This window comes from Mustela nigripes, chromosome 7, assembly GCF_022355385.1.
Source record: "Mustela nigripes isolate SB6536 chromosome 7, MUSNIG.SB6536, whole genome shotgun sequence".
Classification (NCBI taxonomy): Eukaryota; Metazoa; Chordata; class Mammalia; order Carnivora; family Mustelidae; genus Mustela; species Mustela nigripes.
Window position 1 is genome coordinate 51,156,520 of NC_081563.1, and position 27,997 is coordinate 51,184,516.

The window sequence follows — 27,997 nt, forward strand, 5'->3', positions numbered from 1 at the left end:
TTTTGTTTAGTTTATATTTTTCGGGTAGAAGATTTATTTGTTAAGCTCTTCCTTGTGCTATAGTTGGAAGTTTAGACTTGGGTATTTTATTTTATAGGATGATTATTTTGGCATTTATATGATCATTTTGTATTTTATTTTTTGCATAAGGAATTTCATTGGTAGATTTTTCTAAGTTTTCTCTGTTCTTGGACTAAAGTCTTTTTTGATTGTAATTTGTTAAGTCCTTTAATATATATATTAATTTTGAATAATTTGACATTTTTCCATTGACACTTAATACTGGATTTGTCTTAATGTACAGTGAAAACTAATTCAGTCTAGAAATTTTACATGAGGAATACACCTGTGGCCCTAAAGTAGATTGAGTTGAGCTAAAGATGATACAATTCCTTTTACAGGCATTATCCTGCACTGAAAACTCTGGAACATCTAGAGCATACCTATCTGCCTCAAGTAAGCCACTATCGATTCTGCAAGGTGATGGTGGACAACATCCCCAAGCTTCGAGAAGAAATTAAGGATGTTTCTATGTCTGATCTCAAAGACTTTCTGGAGAGTATCCGCAAACATTCAGACAAAATTGGAGAGACTGCCATGAAGCAAGTAGGTCTTGGGTTTATGATAGGTTGGCCAGTGACTTTGCTAGTATTCTGTTAAACATGGGTTTCTCTCTGCTAAGTATCTTAATTGTTTCATGTCATTTTAGGGAAGTCCTTCCTCTTTATGGGAACACATAGTTAAAAGATGTGTTTTTATTGTTTTAACAGCAATGAGTTATTTACTCGTATATTGCTTTGCTCTGAGAAGTTCAGTAAATATGGATCAATTGTGATGGTTATATAGGGACTTTAAAGAGGTTTTTCTATTTTTTAAATATTTTCCTTCACTTTGGATATGATTTGAAGATTTTTAAAAAGTCTCTTTCTAGGTAATGAGCTAACTTATGCTATAGGTACCTTTGGTTGATTACTGATCATGTAAGCAAGATGTCATGTTATTTATAAATATTTCTGTAACTGTTATTTCTGGTATCAGTGGGTATCAATGAAGAAAGTCCTTTCGGGAAATAATGTGAATTATGATCATAGAAAAGGATTTATTTACAACTTATAAGTGAATGAATGTGTTAGAAATTTTTAGTTTTTTTTTTTCTTTTAATATCTTCATCTCTAAGTAATGAAAGCTACCAAGGAATGTCTTGATTTCTTTCTCATTTGGAATAAAAGAGCACTAATGATTTGCAGTGCTGCTTGCTCTTAAAATTTAAATCACATTGGTTTTATTAAAATATCTGAGTATATCTTAAGATTTAGCCTACAACAACAAATAGAAGACTTGGTTGTTTATGGAAAGTGTTGTTTGGTTCTGCCAACAACTGTGTTCTCCTAGAAGTCATTTGTAGTTCTTATCATTCTGGCAAGAAGGAGGGAGCACATCACATTTTTTATCTCAGCCAGTCTTGATAATCTTTCAGATGTCTGATTCTGCAGAAGAGATTTGCGTCTTAGAAATTCCTTTCTAAAGCATTACAGATACTCTTTTCCCCCTCTCTTTTTTTTAAGTTTTGTCAGTTTTATACTATATAATGGGGAACGTTCAAAACTATTTGATGATAAACCTGATGGAAATAATCATATCGTCATTTTTTAGTGGTGAAGAAAGAAAATTAATAATTGAAAGTATATCTCCATATTACTGGGTGTGTGTCTGTGTGTGTGTGTATATATATATATATATTCTGTATGTATTTTGAATATAAGAATGAAGGTATTCTGCAAGGCAAGTCTCTATTGTGTTTGACAAGTTTTTTCTAAACTTTCAAAAATAGGAGAGTATAGTACAGAGTCTCTATTGAAGCATTGTTTTTTTACAGTTATCTTTTTTTTTAGGCCTCTGCTTGAGAAATTAACTTCAGTTCCTTTTTGGTGAAAGAGATGATTCCATGAAAATACTATTATTTCACTTACTGTGGATTATCTGGTTTTACCTCTTAATTATCTAAAGAAATTCAGGCCCAGGGCAGGGAAATGATTTGCTCAAGTTCACACAGCTTGTAAAGGTCAGGTCCTGTAGTAGAATTCAGGGTAGTTTGAGGTGAATTTGCCTACCATGGCGCTCAATCTATGTAAACTATTAGCCATTTGGTATATTTGTGTTATATAAAGAACTGAAGAAAACCATCATGGATTCAGAACTTTTAATTAACTGATAACCCTGTAAAATTTAAAACAGGTATAGCTTTTATTGCATGTATTGTTATCCTATGCTATGTTAGTTGAGAATGTGGATTAAACTATCTTAACACACTTTAAGATCTGTAGTACCTAAAACGTAAGGAAAGAGAGGAGGAAGAGAAATTACTATATACTTTGTACATAGTAGTTGTTCAGTAAATATTTATTTGAATTTGTGGATGTTGGAAAAGAGGGAAAGGATATGATTTATTTTCACTTATGTCAAACCCAAAATGGTGTTTCTGACTTGTGATGGTTTTCTTTGCATTGGTCATTTAGGGAATCTTTCCATTGTGTGGCTCTGCCATTCAACCTGGCTTTGAAGGTTGCTGCAGAAGGAAAAAGGCCAGGGAGTATTGCCTGTGGGAGAGCTTTTAAGGGCTACTCATGGATGCAACATATTATCCCTTATAGTCACATTTCATTGGCCAGAACCTAATTACTTGGCTTTTACTGACCTGCAAGGGAGGCTGAGAAATAAAATCTCACTCCGTCACAAAGAGGAGAAGGCCTCAGGTTTGGTGAATAGTAGCTAGTCTCTGGTATCGGCTACTCTTTGGTCATCAATTATCTCTTCACCTTCCTCTTGTCCATAGAACACACATGCTTCTTCTCAAGAAAGGCAGCCCAGTATCCCATCTAGTTATGACATCCATTTCAGAGTCTAGTATCTTCCTGGGATGCTCAGAACTCACCATCAGATCCAGACGAGCCTCCAGATCCAGATGGGCTGCCGACCAGGAAAGAGACCAGGGAAGAGGATGACAAGTTATCCACACCTGTGTTCCCTCCCACCTCCAATGAGGAAACTAAAATGGAATAACTACAGCAAAAACTTGGATTTAGAAAAGGCGATAGTGGGAGATGCACAGTATTTCCTGTTTCATAAGCAAATCATGTAATCCTTTTGGGCCATCATTGGGGAATCCTTCTGCCTTGGTAGTAGTAGTGGGTCTTTCTTGCTTAGATATTAATTCTCTGAGAGAAACTCCTTTGCCCATAGTTGTCCCAGGCTCTTGGTAGCACCCTGTTTTTTCTTTATCTGTTTTTTTCTTTTTCAGAAAGAAGTGGGTACTGGGGAATATGTCTTCTTTAGGTGATCTCTCCCTCTCTCTCTACTCTCTCTGTCTCTCATTTTCTTTCTCTCGTAATGTTTCTAGATATTATACTTACATCTATATCTATACACATAGACCCCATATATATATATATATACATATATATATGGATATGTGAATATATATAGATATCTATCTATCTATCTATCTATCTATGTTAGACTGCCTGCTTTCTGCTTCTGCAAATTTAGGGACCCAAGGGTGGTTTTAAGTCTCTGAACAGCCAAAGGTTTATTTAGTCCAAATTTGTGATTTGGGGCATTATACTTACCTCAAAACTTAGGAGGCCTCTGTTTCTTTCCCATAGGTTCTATTTGGACACCAGACCCAGTGCTCTTTTCTAGCTATAATTTTGAGGAATGGTTTTTTGTTCTTTTTTTTTCCCTTCTCCCCACTTTACGAAGGTAGGCCTTGCTTCATGCCTTTCTTACTTTAATGGCCCTGCTTTGAAACGGTGTGAAATAATGGGTAAGAAGACCACACCTGAATCTGATCTTTGCTTCAGGATTGAGTCACTTTGTTCATCTAGAAATAGTCTTTGGAATTTATTACTCAAACCTTTACCATTCTTTTACCATTGGGATTCTATATGCATTTAGCTTTCTAACCCTCTGAGGCCCATGTGCCTGGACTTCTTTTTTCTCCTATATTTCATTTAGCAAACCAGCAGCTTCTTTTTTGTGGCTGTCTCTTTCCTGTAATAGCTTGCTAGAGATAGAAAGGAAATGCCAGTATATACTCTAACTCTGACTGTCCATTCAGTCACAGAGCTATACGCGCCATAGGCATGTGGTGTGCCTTTTCATTTATTACAGGTTCCAGCTTTACTAGCCATTTTGCCACAGTATTACAGGGCTCTCAGGGCTTTCCACGTGTTACATGTATATTCTTGCTGCCTATTGCCTGACCTCTCAACCAATGCCATTTATTTTAGTTTTTTTGTTTTTTTTTTTGTTAAGGCAGAAACATTCTTCCAATACCAGTTTCTGTTTTCCTTAAATAATGCTGCTTATTCTAAGAGCTAAGCTCTAAAATCTCACCATAGAAGTTTCATTGTTTGCTCATTGGAAGTCCACAGTGATCTTCCTGGCAGGGTCACTTTTCTTCAAGAGACCATCAAAGAATCCAGGACTCTTCTGACTTGTGGCCCTGTCACTTCAACACATGGTAGGAAAAAGAGTAAAGAAGACCCTGGGGATTTTTATGGACCAGGCTTGTAAGTGATACATACCACTGCTGTCAACATTACACTGGCCATACCTCACTCACTATAAGTGAGGCTTGGATACATAGTCTATCAGTCTGACCAGGAGGAACAAGAAATAGGTTTGGTGACTAGCTGGCTAGCTATTACACAGCCTCAGAAACCACATATCTTCCATGTCTCTTGTCTTTTTTCCCCCAACAATTTCATTTCTTTGACATTCTTTGACATTCCTCATATGTTTTGCCTTCTGATTTACTAATTCAGTTTTTAGCATTGTCATGCTGCTACTCAGAACTTTATCATTATTATTTTTAGTTTAGCAAGCACAAGTTTAGCTTTGGGAATTTGTTCTAGTCCTCTTTAAAAAAATATTTTAAGCTGTTTTCTTGAGAGCCATGTGAGAAAATAGGTTTGAAAGTCTTAATACTGATAATTGGTCTGGTCTGGGCTCTTCTAGAAATTAGGTAGGTGATTGTGTTTTTTTTTTTTTTAAAGATTTTATTTATTTATTTGACAGAGAGAGATCACAGTAGGAGAGAGGAAGGGAAGAGATCACAGAGAGAGGAAGGGAAGCAGGCCCCCTGCCGAGCAGAGAGCCTGATGTGGGACTTGATCCCAGGACCCTGAGATCATGACCCGAGCCGAAGGCAGCGGCTTAACCACCTGAGCCACCCAGGCGCCCCGTGATTGTGCTTTTTCATGGTGGACATTTCCCCTTGTCATCTCCCCAATGTGTCCTGGGTTACTACATTGTAACAATGTATCCTGAGTTACTAGATCTCTGGGGGGACTTTGTCCTTGGTACTGTGAAATGATGGAAAAAGCGGTAGATTGGTTTCTTTTGAAGTTAAAGCAGTCAAAACAAATTACCAGAAAGAGCTCCACCCTGATTAAATTTTAATGTGCAAATTAGGCTCAATACTTTTATCTGTTTTTATAATCTCAAACTGCTTGCTGTCCCATTTTATCAGAAGATATGTTGCAAAAAATGGGGATGATCTGAAGGATATGTAGTTTATCAATTCATCTGTATTCAAAGCGGTATATGATCTCTGGATAAAGCTTTATCAGTAGGAAGCTCTTAGTTTTGATCACCTGTGGTAGGCAGAATTCTAGGACGACCCCAGGATTCCTGTCCCCTGGTGCATGCATCCTGTAAAATCTCCCTCCTTGAGTGTGTGGGCCTGGTATATAATCAGGTAGAGCCTTTTAAAAGAGTGAATGGAGTTCAGGTATAGAAGTTAGATTTAAAGCTGCAGCAGAAGAAATAAAGTGCTGAGTTTTGGAGAAGGACCCATGGCATGAAACGGTAGGCCACTAGAGGTGCTGAGAGCTATTGCTAATGGACAGCCACCAAGGAATTGGGAACCAGAATCCTACAACCACAGAGGAGTGAATTCTGCCTATAATATGAATGAATTTGGAAGAGGACCTTAAGTTCTAGATAAGACCACAGCTTTGATTGACACCATGATTTCAGCCTGGTGAGACTCTGAGCAGAAGACCTGGCAAAAAATGCTGAATTCCTGAACCGTGGAAACTGAGATAGTAACTGTGTGGCTTTAACCCATTAAGTTTATAGGAATTTGTTACAGCAATAGAAAATAAATATGCTCTTTTATTTTGGTCTTTTTTGTTGTTGTTTTAAGATTTATTTATATGAGAGAAAGAGAGGGCATCAGGAGGAGGGGCAGTGGGAGAGGGAGAGAGAATCCCAAGCAGACTCCACATTGGGTGCCGAGCCCAATGTGGGGCTTGAACCTCCAATCCAAAGACTATGACCCAAGCTGAAACCAAGAGTGGGAGCTCAATTGACTCCACCACCCAGGCACCCTCTACCATTTTATAAGATTTATTTATTTATTTGAGAGAGAGAATGCAAGTGAGCATATTTTGGTGTTGAATAGAATTACTTTTTACTAAACTATACATTTTTATTTTTTATTTTACTAAATTGTACAATGGTATAGTCTAGTATAAAGTGATATCTAGCAAGAAGTCTCTGAGTTTTTCATCTATTTTCCAGTATACCTATGAGGCGACAAAAAAGTAAGAAAATGGGTAAATATGAAAACTAGGAGAGAAATTCAACCATTTAGTAGAATTTTTAATTTATTTTTTAAATTTTATTTATTTTTTTAAAAGATTTTATTTATTTATTTGACAGACATCACAAGTAGGCAGAGAAGCAGGCAGAGAGAGAGAGAGGAGGAAGCAGGCTCCCTGCTGAGCAGAGAGCCTGATGCGAGGCTCCATCCCAGGACCCTGAGATCATGACCTGAGCCGAAGGCAGAGGCTTTAACCCACTAAGCAACCCAGGCGCCCCCATTTAGTAGAATTTGAAGAGAAATTATAAAATTGTTCATTCTTCTGTTTATTACCTGTTGAATTTTAAGTTAAGCAATCTCATTTTTATTTTCAAAAAATCTTTCATATTCTCATATATGTATGTGCATATATCCAATACCATGTTAAATATAAATATAAAATACAAATATATATCAATATGGTATTAACAAATACCATGTTTTAATATATTTAGCAATACCATGTTAAAAATATATATGCATAAATCTAATACCTATATATATATTTGTAATGTTTTTTATATACATGTATATGTGTGTGTGTGTGTGTGTGTGTGTGTGTGTGTGTGTATGTTTTAACATGGTATTGGATTGACAGCATTTAGTGAACCCAACTGTGGGTTCTGCCATGGGAAATAGAACCATCTGCAAAGTAGGCAGAAAATCCCCCTACCTTTTATCCTGTCTTGTTTTTTATGTTGGTCTTCTTCCTGTATGCTTCCAAAATACTGTGCATATCTTATTTTAGAATTATCATTTTAGCTTGAAGTGATTTTATAAAAAAAGTCTAAAGAAATTCTTCATTAGTTGTCTGCTATTTTCTAGTTTTCCTGTTGACATTGATTTCTGTAATTCACTTGTTATGGAATTGATTTGTGTAGGAGGGAAGTTCTGTATTTCTTATTTTGATTAGTTTGCCTTAGGCCTTGTGAGGCTAAATAACATTTGTAATATAAACATTCTTGGCTAGGTTGATTTCTATGAGGCTGTTTAATAAAGGAAAGGATTTATTTACTTTTAAAATTTTAACTTGGCTTTGCTAAATTATACGGGTTATATAACTGTTGGTTAGAAAAGGAACCCGTTGCCCATTAAGGAGATAGAAGGCGCCTAGGCAGTCTTCCTTTAGTAATTGGTTTTAAAGAAACTGACCCTTGGGTGAGATTAGTTGTCTCCAAGGTTCTTTCAACCCTTGACTTTCTTTGGTTAAGTCTTGACTAGCAAAATGTGCTCTTTTATTTATTGTGTTGAATGTCTTTTGACTTAGACCTGGCACAGTACTACCAACTGAGTTAACACAGGCCATGTGATGACTGCCAAGTAAAAGCAGTCTTGCTGTTGAAACTTCTTTTGTGCTGTGTGCTATGCGGTACTCCAGTGGAATATGGTTTTGGGGTCAGAGAAGCTGTTCAGTTGGTCTGGTGTTCTTGGATTTACTTGATAATCTCTTTTCTTCTTGATTTCTGTATTTATATATTTGTACTACTCTTTACTCCTTGGTCTCTGATTATGGGGATGGCATGGGGGTGGGGGGAAGTGTGAAGCTGTTTTATAGAGATTCTTGAAATAAGCAGCAATCAGAGTAGCTTGCAATCAGAATATGGTAGATGTTCGGGTAGTAGGGGTTCAGTTTACTATTAAGTTATATGATAGTTAAGAGAACAGATTTTGGAGTCTGGCTCAGACTCCTAGGTTTGGCATTTGTTAGTTATATGACAATGAACAAGTTACCAAGCATCCCATTCAGTCTTTACAACTCTATAGTAGGAATTTTTAATCTTCTTTTCAAAGATGTGAAAACATGTAGGGAAATCAAGTACTTAGTTAGCTCCCAGGCATATAATAAATGCTTTTAAACAGTTTTTTCTCCTTAAAAAAATTATTTGTTATAGGTACTTCTAAAATATTTTGAACCTGATTTCAATTAAAAATCATGTATATAAAAATCATGTATATTAGAAGACTGTTAAGTATAACACATCAGTATCTTTTTTACCAGTATCGAGTTGGGATGAGAGAAGAAAGATAATTTATTTCTTAAATCTCATTTGAAAGCAGTATTGCAGTTCAGTTTTGAGCTTTCTCTTTTCAGAGTAAAAAGAAAACTACAGTGTATGTATTTGTGTGCATAGATAATAAACATAATATTTATTTGCTTTGACTAAGCCAGGCATACCAGCTTATTAGGAGAAATTTTCCCTTTAATTAAACTTAAGAGTGCTCGCTTCGGCAGCACATATACTAAAATTGGAACGATACAGAGAAGATTAGTATGGCCCCTGTGCAAGGATGACACGCAAATTCGTGAAGCGTTCCATATTTTTACACGCCTGACTCGACTGGAGCTGCGTTTGTTTTCCTTCAAATGGTGACACTTTTATCCAATAAGTAAAACTCATTAAATTACCTGAACCAAAAAAAAAAAAAAAAAAAAAACTTAAGAGAAAATTATCATATGGATTCTCAATACAGTTTATAGTTTTGTGGTGTGCTCATCCTAAAATAGAACATTGCTTAGAAAATCTAGAGGAAGAGCAGTTATTACAATACTTATTCCATCTCTTACAAATATATAAACATATACATGCATGTGTGGTGTGTGTGTGTGTGTGTGTATTTCAGTTATTTTAAGATTAAATTCTTTTTTTTTAAAAAGATTTTATTTAGTCATTTGACAGAGATCACAAGTAGGCAGAGAAGCAGGGAGAGAGAGAGAAGGGGGAAGCAGGCTCCCTGCTGAGCAGAGAGGCCGATGTGGGGTTCAATCACAGGACCCTGGGACCATGACCCAAACTGAAGGCAGAGGTTTTAACCCACTGAGCCACCCAGGTGCCCCAAGATTAAATTCTTTTGGGAATATTCCTTTTACTGAGTCTTGGCTTGTGAGCAATAATACAGTATAGCCTCATAAGAATAAACCATCAAGTAGAACAGAATACAAGTATAGAAATTGACCAAACATTTATATATATATATATATATATATATATGAATTTAATAAATGACAAAGGTGGTATCATACAAGAAGCATAAATACACACAAATTAGCATCACACCATATAGGTGTAAAGTAAGTTTTCCTTCAGTTAGTCTTATAGGTAGAAAGGTCAGTGGAGTGCATTGGAACATCATTCTACTACCTTTCTCTGGAGGGATGTGATGGGTTCAGCTTTGCTGTACAAACAGCAGGATATGTCTCAGGAGAGGGACACTGCTCTCAGATCATTTATAGGGAAGCTGGGAAGAAGCTGAAGACGGTCAGTATATATTAAGTGGATCCTTCCTGGTCCAAGAAATGTCTTGGTAAGAGTAATTGTCATGTCAATGCCACTGATATCAGCTAAGCAGACCTAGTCTTTTTTTTTTTTTTTAAAGATTTTTATTTATTCATGGACAGAGGGAGATCACAAGTAGGCAGAGAAACAGGCAGAGAGAGAGGAGTGGGTGAAGCAGGCTCCCTGCTGAGCAGAGAGCCCGAAGCGGGACTTGATCCCAGGACCCTGAGATCATGACCTGAGCTGAAGGCAGAAGCTTAACCCACTGAGCCACCCAGGTGTCCCCAGACCTAGTCTTTTTCAGATGAGCTAACTCAATTTTCCTGAACCAGCATATTGCTGAGCTATGAGAATGGTGAGGGTACAGAGCCACTATGGCCCTCCAAGGCGACATCTCATAGCAGTGAGGAACTCCATTAACATGATCGCTGCTTTCCGTATCTGTCTTCCCAACTAGGCTGTGGTTTGTGTAAGGACAGAAGTATGGTTTTATTTTTATAGTTCCAGTGCCTTACTAACATAGTACTTGGGGACAGTAGATAGTTAATGAATAGTTAAATCAATTAATGACTGTTGTATTATTTAATAAAATTCAACGTACCTACACCTTAACATTTTTCAGGAAGAGACATCTTTTAAAAAATATTCAAAAGTATATGCTCTTAGTTTCCAGTTACGTTCTTAAGTATATGAAAATGTCTAAAATCACTTCTTGAATAGATTTTGACCCTTTCTGAAAGTACTGTGGAGGTACTAAGAGATTATCAAATAGGCTTGTTAAAAATGTTGAATTCAACATATACATTTATATTTTTTGTCTCTCTAGACTTGTAAAAACAATAGCTAGGGGCATCTTGGTGGCTCAGTTGGTTAAGTGTTTGCCTTTGGCTCAGGTCATGATCTCAGGGTCCTAGGATCAAGAGTCCTGTATTGGGCTCCCTGCCCAGTGCGGAGACTGCTTCTCCCTTTGCTCCTCCTCCCCACTCATGTTCTTTCTCTCTCTCTCTCTTTCACTCTCTCACTCTCTCTCTCAAACGAATAAATGGAAACCTTAAAAAAAAAATACAGTTAGACAACCTGATTCCTTCCCCAGCTTTTCCTACCAGTTAACTGCCCTATCTCAGCTCTAGCAGAAGACCACAGGACAGTAGGCGTAAATTGATGGTAAGGTTACCAAACCAAAAGCAGTGGAAGTTTGTGTACTGAGTGTTGAGATTCATCTTGCATTTCACAGCCCTCCTCTCTGATTTGGTTCCCAGGACTCTAATAGCCAGATTTATATCCTTCAGGTATGAGATTGGAAGTTACTGTGAATAATAGGATTAGTCCAAGGGAACTGTCTTAGAGGTATGTCCACTCGGTTGTCCCCAGTCAAATAGACAGATCAGATCACTTTGAAGTCAACAGTTGACTAGACTGATGTACATGCACAGAACTTTAAGTCAGCTTTTTACTTTCCCAATTTGAGATATGGGCAGATCACCAAGGATAGCAGATATTTGAGAAAATCCTCTAACATTACAGTTAGAGGTCAGAACAAACACATATGAAGAAGCAACTTGGAAAGGGTAGAGACTGTACAAGAAGAGGAAAACTAAAAGGCATAACAAAACAATCAGTAGTGTTAGATAAGAAAAATTATACATACAAGAGGATCAGAAATCTACACAAAATGAGAAATTCAGAGAGCAAAAAGGAATGTTTAAGAATTAAAAATATAGGGGCACCTGCGTGGCTCAGTGGGATAAAGCTTTTGCCTTTGGCTCAGGTCATGATCTCAGGGTCCTGGGATCGAATCCTGCATCAGGCTCTCTGCTCCGCAGGGAGTCTGCTTCCTCCTCTCTCTCTGCCTGCCTCTCTGCCTACTTGTGATCTCTGTCTGTCAAATACATAAATAAAATCTTAAAAAAAAATTAAAAATATATGGGGCGCCTGGGTGGCTCAATTGGTTAAATTGGTTAAATGCATGACCTTCGGCTCGGGTCATGATCTCAGTGTCCTGGGACAGAGTCCAGGATCTGGCTCCTTGCTCAATGGGGAGCCTGCTTCTCCCTCTGCCTGCTCTGCCTGCTTCTCCCCCTGCTTGTGCTCTCTCTCTCTCTGACAAATAAATAGATAAATAATATCTTAAAAAAAAAAAGAATTAAAAATATGATAGCAGAAACCTTAAAGGAGGGTTTGGGAAATAAAGTGGAGAGGATCCCTCAGAGAGAAAGAGAGAGAGTAGAGAGAAAAAGAGATAGAACATAGGAAGTAGAAAAGATAGAAAAATATTGGAGGGTCAGTTCAGGAGACCTAGTGTTTGAAAGAGAAAATGAAGGAAAGGAATTCATAGAAATAATGTGGGAAAATTTCCCAAAATTCTAAGACATGAAATTCCAGATTAAAAGATGCCTAATATAAGGGATGGAAATAGTCTTACATCCAGGTATGTTGTGAGATTTCAGAAGCCAGAGGACAAATAGAAAATCCTCTAGAGATGGATAAAAATGCCTCTAGAGATATAAAACAGGATTCAGTGTCAAAATGATTTGGGAATATAGCAATACTGGAAGGTAGACTGAAATGGAGCAGTGTCTTTAAATTTCTAAGGGAAAAGGATTACTCATCCACATTTCCCTATCTAGCTACACAATACCAAGCAAGTATAAGGGTGGGATAAATATGTTTTCAGTAATGAAAGTCTTCAAAAATTTGCTTCCCATACTCCCCCCACCCCCCGCCAAGATAGGAGGTATTAAGGACAGAGCTAACCTAAGAGAGAAGAGGAGCAAATAGAATTTCTAAGATGATGATTAAAAGGGAGATAGTTGGTTGACAGTGGGGTAGCAGGCAGAAAGTACAACCAGCACAGTCTGGAGCATTTTAGAAAGTTTAAGAGAGGTATCCTGAGAAGGTGAAAGTAGTAGAATACTGGATATATTTGAACATATTGAGAGGAAACTCAGATAGTTGGGGAGAGTTTGGAAACAGATTAATGTTAAATACATAAAAACTTAGGTAAACTTAAAAATAAGAAAACTTAACCCCAGAAAACAAGTTATGTAAAACAGGGAAAGTGATGATAGTGTCTTATATGGCTTGACTGTGACTTGCATTTATATAGTTATAATAATGGCTGAAAGCTAACTTATCTAATGGATCCATTGATTTTTCTCTGTTTTGGAGGAATAGGTGAATGGACACTGTGTGCGGATGTGTGGTGCTGGTGTGGTATACATGTGAAAGAAACCAAACTAAATCCTCATCCCTCCTGGTGGGACATCAGTAGATCATGCTTAAATCTAACACACAGGAGGGTGCCTGAGTGGCTCAGTGGGTTAAGCCCCTGCCTTCTGCTCAGGTCATGGTCTCAGGGTTTTGGAATTGAGCCCCGCATCGGGCTCTCTGCTCATTGGGGAGGCTGCTCCCCCGCCCCCTGCCTGCCTCTCTGCTCTACTTGTGATCTCTCTCTCTCTATTAAATAAATAAAATCTTAAAAAAAAATCTGACACACTCAGGAAAAGGCAGAAGCAACGCAAGGGTCCATTGACAGATGAATGGATAAACAAAATGTGACACATACATACAGTGGAATACTGTCCAGCCTTTAAAAGGAAAGAAACTGACACCTGCTATGACATAGATGAACCTTGAAGACATGATGCTAAGTGAACTAAGCCAGGCACAAGAGGACAAATAGTGTATGATTTCACATATATGAGGTTCCTGAACTAGTCAGATTTATAAAGACAGAAAGTGGAATGATGGTTTCCAGGGCCTGGGCTAGAGGGTTGATGAATGAATGTTTAATGGGTACAGAGTCTCAGCTAGGGAAGATGGAGAAGTTCTGAAGATGGATGGTAGTGATGGTTATACAGTGTGAATGTCCCTAATATCATAAGACTGTACACTTGGAACTGGTAAACATGGAAAATTCTATGTTAGGTATATTTACTGTAATTTTAAAAACCTGGAAATTTAGGCAATAGCACAAATACAGATGTAGATAGAGATAGAGGGTAAACTTCAAAAGAGTGTTTGCCTGGGAAGCAGGGTTTAGGGGAAGAAGGAGAGAAGGAGATGTGTCTTTTTATGATAAACCTTATAGATTGATTTGACTATGTACAACTTAATCATGCATGACTTTGAATATGTAACTTAGAAAAAATATAGTGAATGAAATAGAAAAGAAATACAAGTCATCAGATTTGGAGTACATGTGTAGTAGATATTCGTGGACTGGAATATGAGGTAGGAAAAATTCCAACTCTCAGGGTCCAAAGGAAGAGTGCCCCTTATTTAAGGGACCAGTTTTACTTAGCTTTATTATTATTGGTTTTTTTTTTCTGCTCTATGTGGGGTAGTGGAGGAGTCTGTTTTTCAGATTCATAGCTGTAATAAGATGGAATTGTAATTGTAATTATGTGTTAGATATAAGTTAAATTAAGGTCCATTTGATTCTCTGTTGTGTTGTGTGCCTTATTAAAGAAGAGAACAGTTTAAATTTAATATAATGAGCAACATTATATCTATATATAATATGTTTGTAAATATAAATCTATTTTTAAAAAAGATTTTATTTATTTATTTGACAGAGAGGAAGAAGGACAGAGAGAGCACAAGCAGGGGCAGCAGCAGGCAGAGGGAGAAGCAAACTGTCTCTGAGTAGAGAGCCTGATGCGGTGCTCGAACCCAGGACAGTGGGATCATGACCTGAGCTGAAGGCAGATGCTTAATTGACTGAGTTACCCGGGCACCCCTATAAATATAAAAATCTCGAGGGTGATGATAAAGGTTGAAAATTTGTGATAATCTGAACGATGTCTTTTCCTTGCCTTGGAATCTTAAAATATTTGCCCCTGTTCAGTAGAGAATATGAGTGCTTCACCACCCTCTTTTTGTTGCAAAATAATTGTCATACTACCCTCCCCTGCCACTCCTGCAGACCTCCACACTCATTTCGATCATCCATGGGTATGTGTTCTGATGAGTGAATGAGTGGCCCTGCATAGTTTCAGAAGAAGAGTAGAAAAGAGGGAATTAGAACAGTGAAGGAAATTAGTGCTGATAGGTCAGGCTTTCTATAATTGGCTTGGCCTCAGAATTTTGTGGGAAAGAGCCAGTGGCCTCATTACTACTTCATTAGAAATCTGAACTTTCTGTTGAATTTAAAATAAAGGAACATGACCCATACTATGAAGTTTTTCTTGGGTGGTTTGTACAATAACTGAATCTTATTCCATTACAACACTCCTGGGATTTCCTACTCCCCCAAGTATCATGAATAAATGTGCCACACTAATGTGGAAATGAGGTTTGGTTCACTGAACTCTACTTTTTGACTTGAACTTGAGACTAGTACTTTAGATCTGAGTTATGAGGTGGAAATAAATTGATCTTACTAACAAATAAGATGCTATCTGGTTATTTTTTTTTTATTATGTAATTTAACCTTTGAAATTTGCAAGTGTATGAAAGAGGTTATTTAAAATGATGCTTTAAATAGAATATATAAATACACAGCCTAAGTGCTGTTAAACATTACTATATTGGGGCCTAAGAATAACTACCTTACAATCAGATAACTACCTTATATGTGGTTAGGGATAGCATCTATCTACCTTTCTAAAAGATAAATGGAAGCAGAATGTATTTTTCATCTCATCATTGGAATGAACTATTAAAGCTTATGTTTAAAGGTAGTGATCTCTCATTACACATCTGAATAGGCTAGTATTCTTATGTTATATCTGTTTATAAAGTTACTATCCTACTTCCCTTGTGTATAGATGTTGTTTTTTCAAGTCAGATATAACTGCATGATTGAAATAGAATAAATATTTAAAACCAAAGACTTACATCCCTTTTACTTTCTACCTCTTTACATGGTTAGGTGTGCCCCGCTTTTTTCCCCATCTCCCTTCCTTTTTCCTCTCCTGAGTTCTAGAAATCCAACTTCCAAGACCTCAGGATTGAGCTTTAAGTGGGCTTACATGCTGACCACCCCACCTGAGAATCTTTTATTTTTCAAAAATCAACTATGGTATAAGATCTAAAACTGTAATAGAGGGATGCCTGGGTGGCTCAGTCGGTTAAGTGTCTGCCCTCATCTCGGGTCATGTTTAGCTGTAAGGATAATGTTCCTTGGTCTAAAGAACAATTCAAACTATGATGTTTTTAGAGTGTTTACGTTCAAGGATAAAGACTAATCAGTTCTGTTAGTCCCAGATCCCAGATTTTCCTGATATTCTGATATATCTTCACTACTGATTCTCATTAGATTAGATAAATTCTAATGTCTAATCTGATATTAATACACTGAAAAGTATAACAAGAAAACAAGGGTGGCAAGGATTTGTTTTTAAATGGTTGTAAATCTGGGATACTTGGGTGGCTCAGTTGGTTAAGCGTCTGCCTTTGGCTCAGGTCATGATTACAGGGTCCAGAGATGGAGTCCCTCATGGGGTTCCTTGCTCGGTGGGAAACCTGCTTCTCCCTCTGCCTGCTGCTTCCCCTGCTTTTGCAATCTCTCTCTCTTTCTCAGACAAATAAATAAATACGATCTTTTAAAAAAGTGTTGTAAATCTTTCCCATTTTTTACTTCAATGTGATTAAATCCTTGGGCCCTGCGGGCAGATAGTAATTTATGCTTGAATTCCATCTTAAATTTGGTCAGTGCTTTTTCACATTGAGTTTTTCTCTACCCCATGTTTAGATCTAATTAATATAATTCTATAAAATAGATCTCATAGAGCATGATGGATTTATTTGGTCATTTCAAATGTCTTTTCTTTTATTAATACTTTCATTGGACTAGCAGGGATTATTATACCTAAAAAAATAGGTTTCTTATGTAAGTGACTATAGAAGTTACTGTAACATTATATAAGTAGAATTATGAGTTATAAAATATAATCAAAGAGGAATTAACACCAGGCAAAGCTACGCTTATTTTAAAGAGATTGTGTTTCATTACAATGGTTAAAAACACATTGAGATAGTGGTCTGAGAATGTTAGACCCTTTAATAGATTTAGGGTTGGAAGAAAGGAGACTTTAATAGATTTAGGATTGGAAGAAAGATTCCATTGCCGACACTCTCAAGGACAACAGGCATTTATTTTTATTAACTTGACTTGCACTAATTGAAGACTAGGAGAGGTGATACCTTCTTTTATTTTCATCATGTAGTTTTGCTGATAATACAGCCTACAGAGAAGCTGTCAACCCTCTTCGTGATAATTTTTAGAGAAAGTAAACTCATGTCTATTCCTGATCAAGTCTTTCTTGTAGAGTTGAGGTGCCTGGGTGGCTCAGTCAGTTAAGTGTCTGGCTTTGGCTCAGGTCATTATCTCAGGGTCCCGGGATTGAGCCCCGCATCAGCCTCCTTGCAGGGAGCCTGCTTCTCCCTTTGCCTCTGCTGTGCTTTCTCTCTCTCTCAGATAGATAAAATCTTAGAAATAAAGTCTTTTTTGTAGAAAGCTTGTAGTATTTTCAATGTTAAAAGCATAGGTTTGGAGCCAGAAAAGCTGGGTTATATCACAGAAAAGCTGGGATCTATCACTTACAATATAACTGAATAAAATACTTAACCTGAGCCTTAGCATGCTCTTTTATTAGTAAGGGTCAAGTATGATGATATATATAAAGTACTTAGTTAGCACTGTGTCCCACACAACAGGTACTTAATAAACATGGCATGTCGAGATGTTTGTGTTTCGAGAGCTATGTAATTTTATCAGGTAACTGAAGTCTTCATTGGGGTGTCCTAGGTACTGAAAGCCTGATACCATCCGGGTCTCCATCTCTCCATCTTCTTAGTAAATGTTTGCAACTGCATTTTTCCATGAGTGTTTTAAGATTTTATTTATTTATTTGACAGAGATCACAAGTGGGCAGAGAGGCAGGCAGAGACAGAGAGAAGGGGAAAAAGGCTCCCCACCGAGCAGAGAGTGCGATGCAGGGCTCGATCCCAGGACTCTGGGATCATGACCTGAGCTGAAGGCAGAGGCTTTAACCCACTGAGCCACCCAGGCACCCTACCATGAGTGTTTTTAAGCAAACTAATCTGGGAAAGCATGAAGGGAGGGGAGAAATTGTTTAACTGAAAGAGGCTTTTCTTATTATTTTTAGGCTTCAGTGTTAATGCTGGGTTTTATTTGTTTCTTTTTTCTTTTTTCTTTTTTTTTACTTTATTTGTAATGATTGCTTTCATGTCAGTGAGAAACTAAACCCTGTATCTGTTTAAATAAGTAGTTCAGGTCATAGAAATTAGTAAGACTTACATGGATCTTTATTTCGTTTTTGGAAATCTGATTTGGGGCCCTCAGCCTTTCTACAGTCTCCTCAAATAACTTCACTCTGCATCTGATGATTTTATTTTTATTTAAGTTACTAGATTGACCTGTACGCTGAGCTCAAAGCACTTTCTTATCTCCTTCTGTTCTCTTTTCAACATCCCTAGACCCCAGCCACGTGTTGTAGAGTGTAGTGGAGCCAAGTCCGAGGTTTGGATCTAGAGCATTCCGTAAATCCCTGTGGTGTGTTCTTTGACCTGGGTGATAGCTCTTACTGGCCCTGGAGAAATCCAGTTGAGAATTCCTGGGGTTGTTGTATTCTTAGCAAGTACTTTATTCTTGTCCTTTGCCAGATGTTTTCGTTACTGAGCACAAAAACTCCCATCAAAATAATGCTCAGGGAACTGATATGTGAGGGAGAAAAAAAAGAAAGGAAGAAAGAGAAATATTCAAACATATTCAGGAGGGCTAGAGAAACCGACCTAAGGGTGTTCTAGAACATGAGGAGTCTAGCTTAGTTGTATATTCTTACATCCTTCTAGATTTCCCTATAACTCTAAAAAGTTTTAGTAGGTGATGCCAAAGTAGTTGAAATTTTTTAAAAATTTACATATAATAATTTTTTTCTCTATGTACATGAGGTTTTTAAAAAACATGCATAATTAGATTCATATGACCACCATTCCAAATAGGATACAGAACACTTCTGTCACCTCTCCAAATTCCCTTGGGCTGCCTCTTTGTAGTGAAACCTCTCTACCCATAACTCCTGGCCATTGATCATGACATGTATCAAAAATATAGGATAATAAGCATATCAAACTGGGTAATGAGGACTACTGGAAACTTGAATTATTGCTCAGGTCCTCACTGATTGGAAATGTGGCATTTCACTTACTCCCTTTGTTTAGGATATCAGTAGAGAAATAAACCTCAAACCAAAACACAGAAAAATTAAATTTTCCCAATTAAATAGGGACAGATGATCATGCAAGTTGTTGCCTTTTCTAAGCCTATGCAGTTCTAAGCTTTAGAGACCTTGTGACCTTTGAACCTGACTACTGGATGGATTCTTTCTGTCTTCATGAGAAGGTGATTTGATACGTAACTGCTCCAAGATGACTAGGGAGTGTAACACCTTGGACAAGGAAGTTAAGTATGAGAAGTGGTCAGATCATTAGAATTGGATTTTTTACTCATAGACTCTTTGTTCTTTGTGAGAGACTACAGATCAAAACAGTGAACAAGAATTTATACTGTGAGCTGAAAGTTTTCAGTTGGCTACATTTTATTTTGTTTTGAAAGCTTGCAAAAAAAAGGTGGTTTTGTTGACAAATTCAGGCTACTTTACCTTCCTGACATACTTTTCTAATTGCACATCTATAGTGAATTTAGAACAGCTTTCAGTTATTACTTGTGTGTGTGTGTGTGGAGGAGAAAATTGTCTGCAGATTAGAGCATTTGTCTGGGGGGAAGGAAAAGGCTTTGTCAGGTTGTGGTGCCTCCTTGCACGTGTGTGTGTTTGCTTAAACTCAAAAGTCAGCCAACCATTGAGGCCTCTGAGTGTGGTTAGCTGTTAAAACAGAACAGTGATAATGGATGTTTATATAAATTTTTAACTATTTGGAAATTTCTAAAAATTGAAAAAATATTGTTTTAGAAATCAGAGTGTCCTTTCAGGGAAGATGATTTGCACTGTATGTCAATGAGATGTTAATGAGATTGGGAAGGAAGCAGAAAATTTAAGAGAGTCTTTATTTTAGAGAACAGTCATGCAATGCCAGGGCTTAGGAGGGGTGTTCTGTCCTGTAGTACACCACGATGAAGAAAGTGGACTGTAAATCACACAGGACCCGCTTGCAGAATCCTAGGTAATAAAAGGGATCTGGGGCAGGTGTTTGGAGGAGGGGAACCTGTAGCCAGGATAGAGTTCAGGAAGTAGAACTAAGATGATAGTCATTAACTAGCATTTTTCAAGACATGTGTCTGAACTGGTTTGTTTGTTTGTTTCTTTCTTTCTTTTTCTTTTTTTTTTTTTTTTTTGGTTCCCAAAGAATCTAGCTCACTACATTGTACACACTAGGCATTTGGCAAATTCTTGTTGTATTATACCTACATAAACTTCCTTTTCCTTTGGCAGAGCACTTTTGCAATTAAGGACAGGGAATCTACATGGATATTATAAAAGTTTTAATATTTTCCTCTTTTTAGGCTATTAATTTTGTGTCAAGACCTATGACTATTATATTCAATGTTGATCTCTCAAGATGCAGTTTATCTTTGAAATCCTAGGGATTTTTTATTTTGTTTTTGTTTTTTTTGTTTGTTTTTGCTTAGGTAAAATTTTATCTAGATTCTCTTCCAGTGAGTTTTTCTCCCTTCGATACAGCAGTGCATTTTTTTTTTATCGTGGTAAAGTATATATAACATAAAATTTGACTTTTCCATCATTTTTCAATGTGCAGCTTTGTGGCATTAATAAGGACATTCATAAGAACATTCATGTCATTGTGTAGCCATCATCAGCATCTCTCTCCAGAACTTTTTCATCTTCCAGAAATGAAAACTTAACCAGTAAAATTTTAAGCTTGCATTCTGTTCTCCAGTACTGATTGAACAAATATAGTATTTTGTACGTACGTTGAGGAACTCATGATCGCATTATAGGGAAGAAAATGAGGTAAAAGAACAAAACTGGAATTCACATAGTAGCCTTTTATTTATTTATTAAAAAGATTTTTATTTACTTATTTGACAGACAGAGATCACAAGTAGGCAGAGAGGCAAGCAGAGAGAGAGAGGAGGAAGCAGGCTCCCTGCTGAGCAGAGAACCCGATGAGGGGCTCGATCCCAGGACTCTGAGATCATGACCTGAGCTGAAGGCAGAGGCTTTAACCCACTGAGCCACCCAGGTGCCCCACACAGTAGCCTTTTAAATAGGTTGTAATTCCCAAATTTTATAGATAGGTTTTTCTGTTCTTCAGTTTCCTTAAAAATTTTGTTCAAAAGCAGCAACTAGGAGTGCCCTTATATCATTAGAGTCTTTGCAGTCTGTATGTGTGTGTATTTCTGTGGCCTTTGTATCTAACAAGGTATATAGAAATATATCTACCTTAGGTCTGTGTTTAGTGCCGCTACGGGCCACTTGAACCATAGTGGTCTTAATCTACTTTTAAGAGCTACACCATCCTTGAATATGGTAATTTTATCCTCGTGTCAGAGAATTTAAGGATAAGGAAAGGAATACATTTTTTTCCCCAGTTCTATAATCTTATTTTTTGATTTAGGCTGAAATCTGTTATTAATTTGTACCTTATCTTTATTTCTAAATAAACTATATGAGAAAATAAGCAAATGCCAAAAAATAGTACAGCCTACTTCTCAGCAGCATGACTTTTGCTCATCTTAGTCAGCTAAACATATGGCTTTCCCTGCCGCCCTGATGAAGAGGCTATGGCCTCCCTGGGCATGTGTTCTGTTTGCCTTTTCTGGTAGGTCTTCAAGTGGAGTTGCTCTTTTAACATTGGAGAAGAGAAGATCTGTAATGATAGTTCATAGACATTTTTGGGACATAAATCTTTTGAGATTCTAATGAAAGTCATGCGTGCTTTCCTTAGAAAAATTATTGTGTGAATGCAAATTCTTTATGAAATGTCAAGAGACTTAGTCACTCTCTGAAATGTATCCAATTATATATCCCTTGTGGGAGCCATCTAAATTATTAAGGTGCTATATCAGTGTCAGATTCAGTAATATATTCTGGGATGCTCCCTTTCTAGTTTAATTACGATTTGTGAAAATTATATAGTAGAAAGGGTTGACTAGAAGAGTTTGTAGCCATCTCAGAGTTTAATTTTATATCATTAGTGAAAACGGATGCCATCTTCTCTAACACATTGACAGGTAGGTTCAAGGTGTTGGTAAACTTTTCTGAGTGGCCCAGTTTAGATGGTGGATAGCTGTGAGGGAATGAGTCGACCTATATTTTATTTGACTGTGTACGTTGGATAAGATTATGTTGACAGACTTGGGTTTGGCTATGACTGCTCATGTATTTATGTCCACCCCCCCTTATTCCTGTTGTGAGATCGTACAGAAGAAATAGAGAAGGGTGTGGTATGCTTGGGTGGCTCAGTTGATTAAGAGGGTGGCTCAGTCAGTTAAGTGTCTGCCTTTGGCTCAGATCATGATTCCAAGGGCCTAGGATTGAGCTCCGCATTGGGCTGCAGGGAGCCTTATTCTCTTTCTCCCTCTGCCATTCTCCCCGCTTGTGCTCTCTGGCTCTCTCTCTCTCTGTTAAATAAATATATAAAATCTTAAAAAAAAAAAAAGAAAATAAAGAAACAGAGAAGTGCTAAATGACAAAGAAAAAAAAATATTGACTTGAAATACCTAGAGATAGCATAGTATGAGTAAGCTTAAATTTGGTGTTCATTTAAATATTCCATAACACACAAAAAGGTGAAGACTTCATCTTTTTCTTCACAGAGTCAATGCCCCTTTTTCTTTATGGATGACCTTGCCTTTTAACCAATGTCACCGAGAAACTGAAGACTCTTAGGCAGAATCTCTTGGCTTTCAGCACTCTTGTTCCTCAACTATCTGTATCTCCACCATTCTTCATTGCTTCTGCTCCTCCTCTCAGAAAAGAGGCTGTTCCTCCTGCTCAAGGCTTCATTCCCCTCCTGCTCAGTCTCATTTCTTTACTCTGTCGGTCATTCCCTCTTAGTTCTCTTTTTTTCAACTTTTCCCTTTCAATGACTCTTACCACTTTGTACTTGACATGCTCTGGTCTCCCTTTCATTGGCCATATCACTTCAGGTCCTCTTCCCATCACCACATGACCCTCTCTTCCACATTTCCTGAATCATTGAATGATATCATTATTCATCCAAGATAGAATCTGCCATGATAAGAAAATTGGTAGTTGTGTAGTGATCTATATGTAGCAAGTAATGTAACAAATAAAAGGTTGTGGGATGGGGAGGAGTATATATAATACTGCAAAGTAAAAATGCATTGTATTAGTAGAAGCAAAATGTTAGAACTGTGGAGGTTCCTACTTTTGGGATGGTTTGGAACTTGTAATGCCTAGAAATAGAGGTGGACGAGATTGCTTTGAGAGTCTTCGATCAGCTTTACTGCATGAACTAGTACATGGCAGCTCACTAGAACTTGTCAAAGATTTTGACACTCTTACTTCAAAAGAAGTTGGACTTTTGTACCTATACCTGTATATTTATATTTACAAATTATATATGTGTGCTACTTTCATTAACTTGGTGATTCTAATCTTTTTGGATTGTGGACTTCCTTTGGTAAACATTTTCGAGTATATATCCATCATATATATATATATATATCCATCTTATAAAACTTATTTAAAGTCGTATATACATGTACTACTCTCGTTAGTTACTATCCTAGAGCAGGAGATATATTTATAGAGAGAGATCCATTGTAGTAATGCATTTGTATCTTCTTTTCAAATAGTCTTCTAGATAATTCTAATTTTGGAGGGGTTACTTTCTTTCGGACATGCTTCAATCATCCTTATATTTACTATCCAGTGTTTTTGACACAGGGCTCATATCAGGAGTATTCATTATCCATTGCAGGTTAACAATCCACCGAAAATTTAATGGATTAAAATAATACAGTTATATTTCTTATGTTTCTGTGGATCAGCACTTGAGGCTAGGCACAGCTAGAGAGTTTGTTGGCCTCACCAGGAATCCAGCCCGTGGCTGGCTGGCAGTTGGTGCCAGCTGTTATCCTGGATCTCTGCATGGACTCTTATCCACCAGTAGGCTGAACTGGCTTCCTCATGGCACAGTGGTCTTCTGGTTTACACAGAAGGAGTTGATGCTGCTAGGCCTCTAAACTCCAGAGTTGGACCATGTCTGTCCCATTCTCTTAGCCGAAGGAAGTCGCAGAGGCAGTCCAGATTCAGGAAGGTGGAGAAGTGGTATCTCCCTCTTGATAGGAGAAGCAGCAGTGTCGCTTTGCTGAGGGGCATGCTCACGGGAGGCAAGATTCCCTGGGGACCAGTATTGTAATCGTCTTACCTCACTAGGATGAAGACAAGTATTAACCTTGCTATTTTCCTGTCATTTGCATATACTAGCATTATTATTTTCAAACTACAGTTTCTTTCTAGGAATATGTTAAAACCATTTGTCCATTTTCTATAAGTTTAACTAAAACTGGGTAACATAATCTAATTTTATCTAAGCACATGCAGTCGACAATAGATCACAAAAAAAGGAAAGAGAATCAACAAGGGAGAGTATTAGTATCAATCACACTGCACTATCTTTCCTCACTGTAGTATTCTTTTTTTTAAAGTAGACTTTACACCCAGTGTGGAGCCCAACGTGGGGCTCAAACTCCCAACCCTGAGATCAAGAGTCAGGTGCTCAGCTGGCAGAGCCACTCAAGCACCCCCAAATTTTCTGAAATTCCATGTTGGTACATGACTTTCTAACATGCAGAGAGAAAGAGTGTCAGTATTATCTCTTAAACCAAATGTTAGTAAAGTTTAGTTTAGTTTTTTTTTTAAAGTATTTATTACTTATTTGACAGAGAGAGAGAAAGAGAGAGAGCGTGAGCACAAGCAGGAGGAATGACAGGTAGAGGGAAAGGGAGGAGCAGGTGCCCCGCTAAGCAGGGAGCCTGATGTGCTGCTAGATCCCAGGACTCTGGGATCATGACTTGAGCTGAAGGCAGATGCTTAATGACTGAGCCACCCAGGTGCTGCCAATTTTTTTTTTTTTTTTTTAACAAGACAAAAAGAAGTGTAAGTACTGATAGATTGTTGTGCATGGCGTTGGGGGATAGGCCCACCCCACTTTGGAGACCATTCGTCTAACTGATGTGGAACAGTTATGTGCCACTCTGTGGCACCGGTATGCCCGTTAGTGTCAGTGCTGACAGAAGTCAGTGATTCAGCTGGCGTTCTTACCCCGTAATAGCCTAAGCCTTAGAGTCCTTCTTGATACAGTGACCAAGACCAGGCTTCACAAATGGATCATAGATGGTACAGGACATAAAATGTGTTCTTCTTCTGGTTGTGAGAGATTAATTTCACTTGTGGAAGAGGCAGAGCATTCATATATTCCATAGTTGGCATTTTTGGAAAGATCTCATCAGCAATGTGTGTGTACCTCTATATATATATTTGGGGTTTATATGGGGATGTTGGGGAGATTATAGCCTTCCATCTCTACTTTAGTCATTAATTTTTTATACTATCAATGGCCACCTCTTTTGGTTTCCATATTCAAAAGAAAACTTCTAAGACTATTTTCATATCTTTTTAACTTGTGTTGAGACAGGAGGTGAAAACAATGATTTCTTTCCAATGTATGAGGTTTGTTTTAATCCTCTTCCCTGCAAAAGTCAGTTCACAGATGCAGTTTCCTGATGTATGTGAGTTTACCTATATGAGTTTTTTAGCTTTTGGTACATGCTTATCCCGTTGAACTATTGGAACATCGAGCTTGTACTAAGCAGTTTACTTCTTGAACAGCCTTGGTAAAATTCCACTGTACTCACAGCTTCTACTCTGGTAGCTGTGCTTTTCAGTGTCCAGCTAGCTACAAAGAATGCTTCTTCCATGCAGGCGGCAGGATTCGCAAAGAGCCAAGCTGAACCCCAAAACATTCAGCCTTTTCCCCCAACTTTGACCCCATAACTTCTCCTTTGGTTGGCAGTGTGCTGGTGTTGACAGTTCTCCTGGTTCAGCCAAAGGTGAAAGATAATTGCTTGTGTGGTCACAGCTGGGACTGTATGTGTTTTTGTAGAAAGCACCCCCACCCCCATCCCCAGGCAAATCTTTGGATCTGGTGCACATTTCAAAGCATGTGTTAAACTTTATGTGATACTGATTAAAATGGAGGGCTCCAGGGTGAATTGGCAGAGCCCCACAACTGCATCTGCCAAATGACATACAGAGAAATGTCTTGCTACAAACGGAAGGGCGGAATTCTGTCTATCTTAGCGGTATGCAAGCCTGCAGATGGAAAGGTGACTCTGGGCATGTGTGCATGCACACACAGCCTGTGGAGAATCCAGGATTCTTTAGCAACTCCTTTGTTCCTCTGGCATTGTAACAGGAAAAAAAAGCCTTTTCATTTTCTTCCTTTAAACAACAACAACAGCAAAACCCACATGGAAATGATAGTTTGCATCACACTGTCCTTCAGTATGCCATTCCCACTGAACACTTATTAACCACCTAACGTGGACCACAGACACAGAGCTAGAAGACTTACTATCTTCTGAATCTAGATTTATGGGTAATTGGGGTGAGATCTATGAAGTTCATTCTTGAAGAAAATACACTTTTACACAGCAGATATATTTGTATCTAGAGCTTTTTAGGTTCAAGTTTTCCTAGAATTTCTCTCTGAAAAGATTTTATCTTAAAAGATTTTATCATAAGCATAGATCCACTCTTCTCAAAGGCAACATACACAACATTAGTATCTCAAGTCACAGCTCCTTAGACACCTTGCCTTGGATTAGGATAGAGAGACCATCCGTCAGTTCTTTAAAGGAAAGTTAGGCATTTTTTAAGGAAATGTAAGGAACATAGAGGATAGAGTAAGAAGGACAAGTGGCACACGTGTTAGGGCAGGGGGAGACAGAAAGAACGGTTGAAGAAATTGCTGGGAAGATGGGAGTGAATAGAGAAAGATGAATTAGGCTTTTAATTCATGGGTGAACCATAGGGAACAGATAGTTTAGTGATCACAGGGTATGGAGGGGGTATGAAATAGCAGTAAAAGTGACCACTATTATACTGATTTATGGATTTAAATAACCCTGCCCAACACTGATGTATTTCATCACAATCATTCCCTGCTCCAGAGAAAAAAGAATTGTGTGATCCTTTGCAATATTCTTTTGTTTTTCTAAATGGCCCAAAAGTAGCTTTGGACTTTGTTTTTATTTAGATTATACTTGAGGCAGGGAAGCCATAGCAACTTCATAGGCAAAGAAAAGCGCTATGTACAGCACGTCCTGGATTGGGATACCAAATATATTTTATTGTTCAGAACTTGCTTTTAGAAATGGAATGTTAAAAAAATAATGCAAACCTTATACCTATGGATATATTCCAGTTTTCCAGGTGAGGCCATCAGATCTGTTTTTAAGTGTTTTCTGTGATGTGTATCATATTTCTTTGTTAAATCAGATTTCTTCTCCTCCTCCTCTATCTTTACTCTTTTGAAATGAGGGTGGAGAATGTGCAGGGAACAGAGAGAAAATGCTGCCTGTTAGCCTGCCATTTGGGGGCTTTTGTTGAATTTCATGGAGTTTCTTCTTTTTCCCCTGGAAAAAGTATTCCAGTCATGAAGATACTTAGCTTCTAAAGAGGATCTTTGACTAAATTTTTGTTAAGAGTGGTTTGGGGTTGGGAGGTCGATAATCTGTTTTTATCCCTCCTAGAGTTCTGGTTGGATCAAAATAAGATTTACCCTGAGGGTATTAGGATGGACTTCCTGTAAAAAATGTTTGAAACCTAGCATTCTACTTAGTTTCCTCTCCTGGGCTTTTGTAGAATATTTTACACAGAGTGGAAAATGCCACTGATTTTAATGAATGCCACTTATTTCCAAGGACCATCTTATGGTTTCAGATGGGTCAGTTTCTGAATGGAAGTTGCACCTTCTGTAAAGCAATCTTAGTTGGTAAAGGGTACTATTAAAAAAGAAGAGAAGGATCCTTCCCCCCTTCTTTGTGTAGCTAAAGTTGTAAAAGAGAAGGAAGAATAATAAAAAAAGAATT

General features: G+C 37.7%; 1 protein-coding gene and 1 non-coding gene across 5 annotated transcripts in view; both read left to right on the forward strand.

The window, feature by feature from the left end:
• The window catches only part of EXOC6B (exocyst complex component 6B), a 616,111-nt gene that overhangs the window by 112,156 nt on the left and 475,958 nt on the right, over positions 1-27,997 (forward strand). For all 4 annotated transcript variants that reach the window (XR_009405326.1, XM_059405853.1, XM_059405856.1 and 1 more), the window contains exon 6: positions 402-606. Coding sequence is in view for 3 of the 4 variants with exons in the window: in XM_059405853.1 (XP_059261836.1) it covers positions 402-606 (205 nt within the window). In the remaining variant the exon portion in view is untranslated. The remainder of the gene's footprint in view (positions 1-401; positions 607-27,997) is intronic.
• LOC132022871 (U6 spliceosomal RNA) lies at positions 8,867-8,973 on the forward strand. The gene has a single exon (XR_009405762.1). It is a non-coding gene; the product is annotated as a U6 spliceosomal RNA (small nuclear RNA).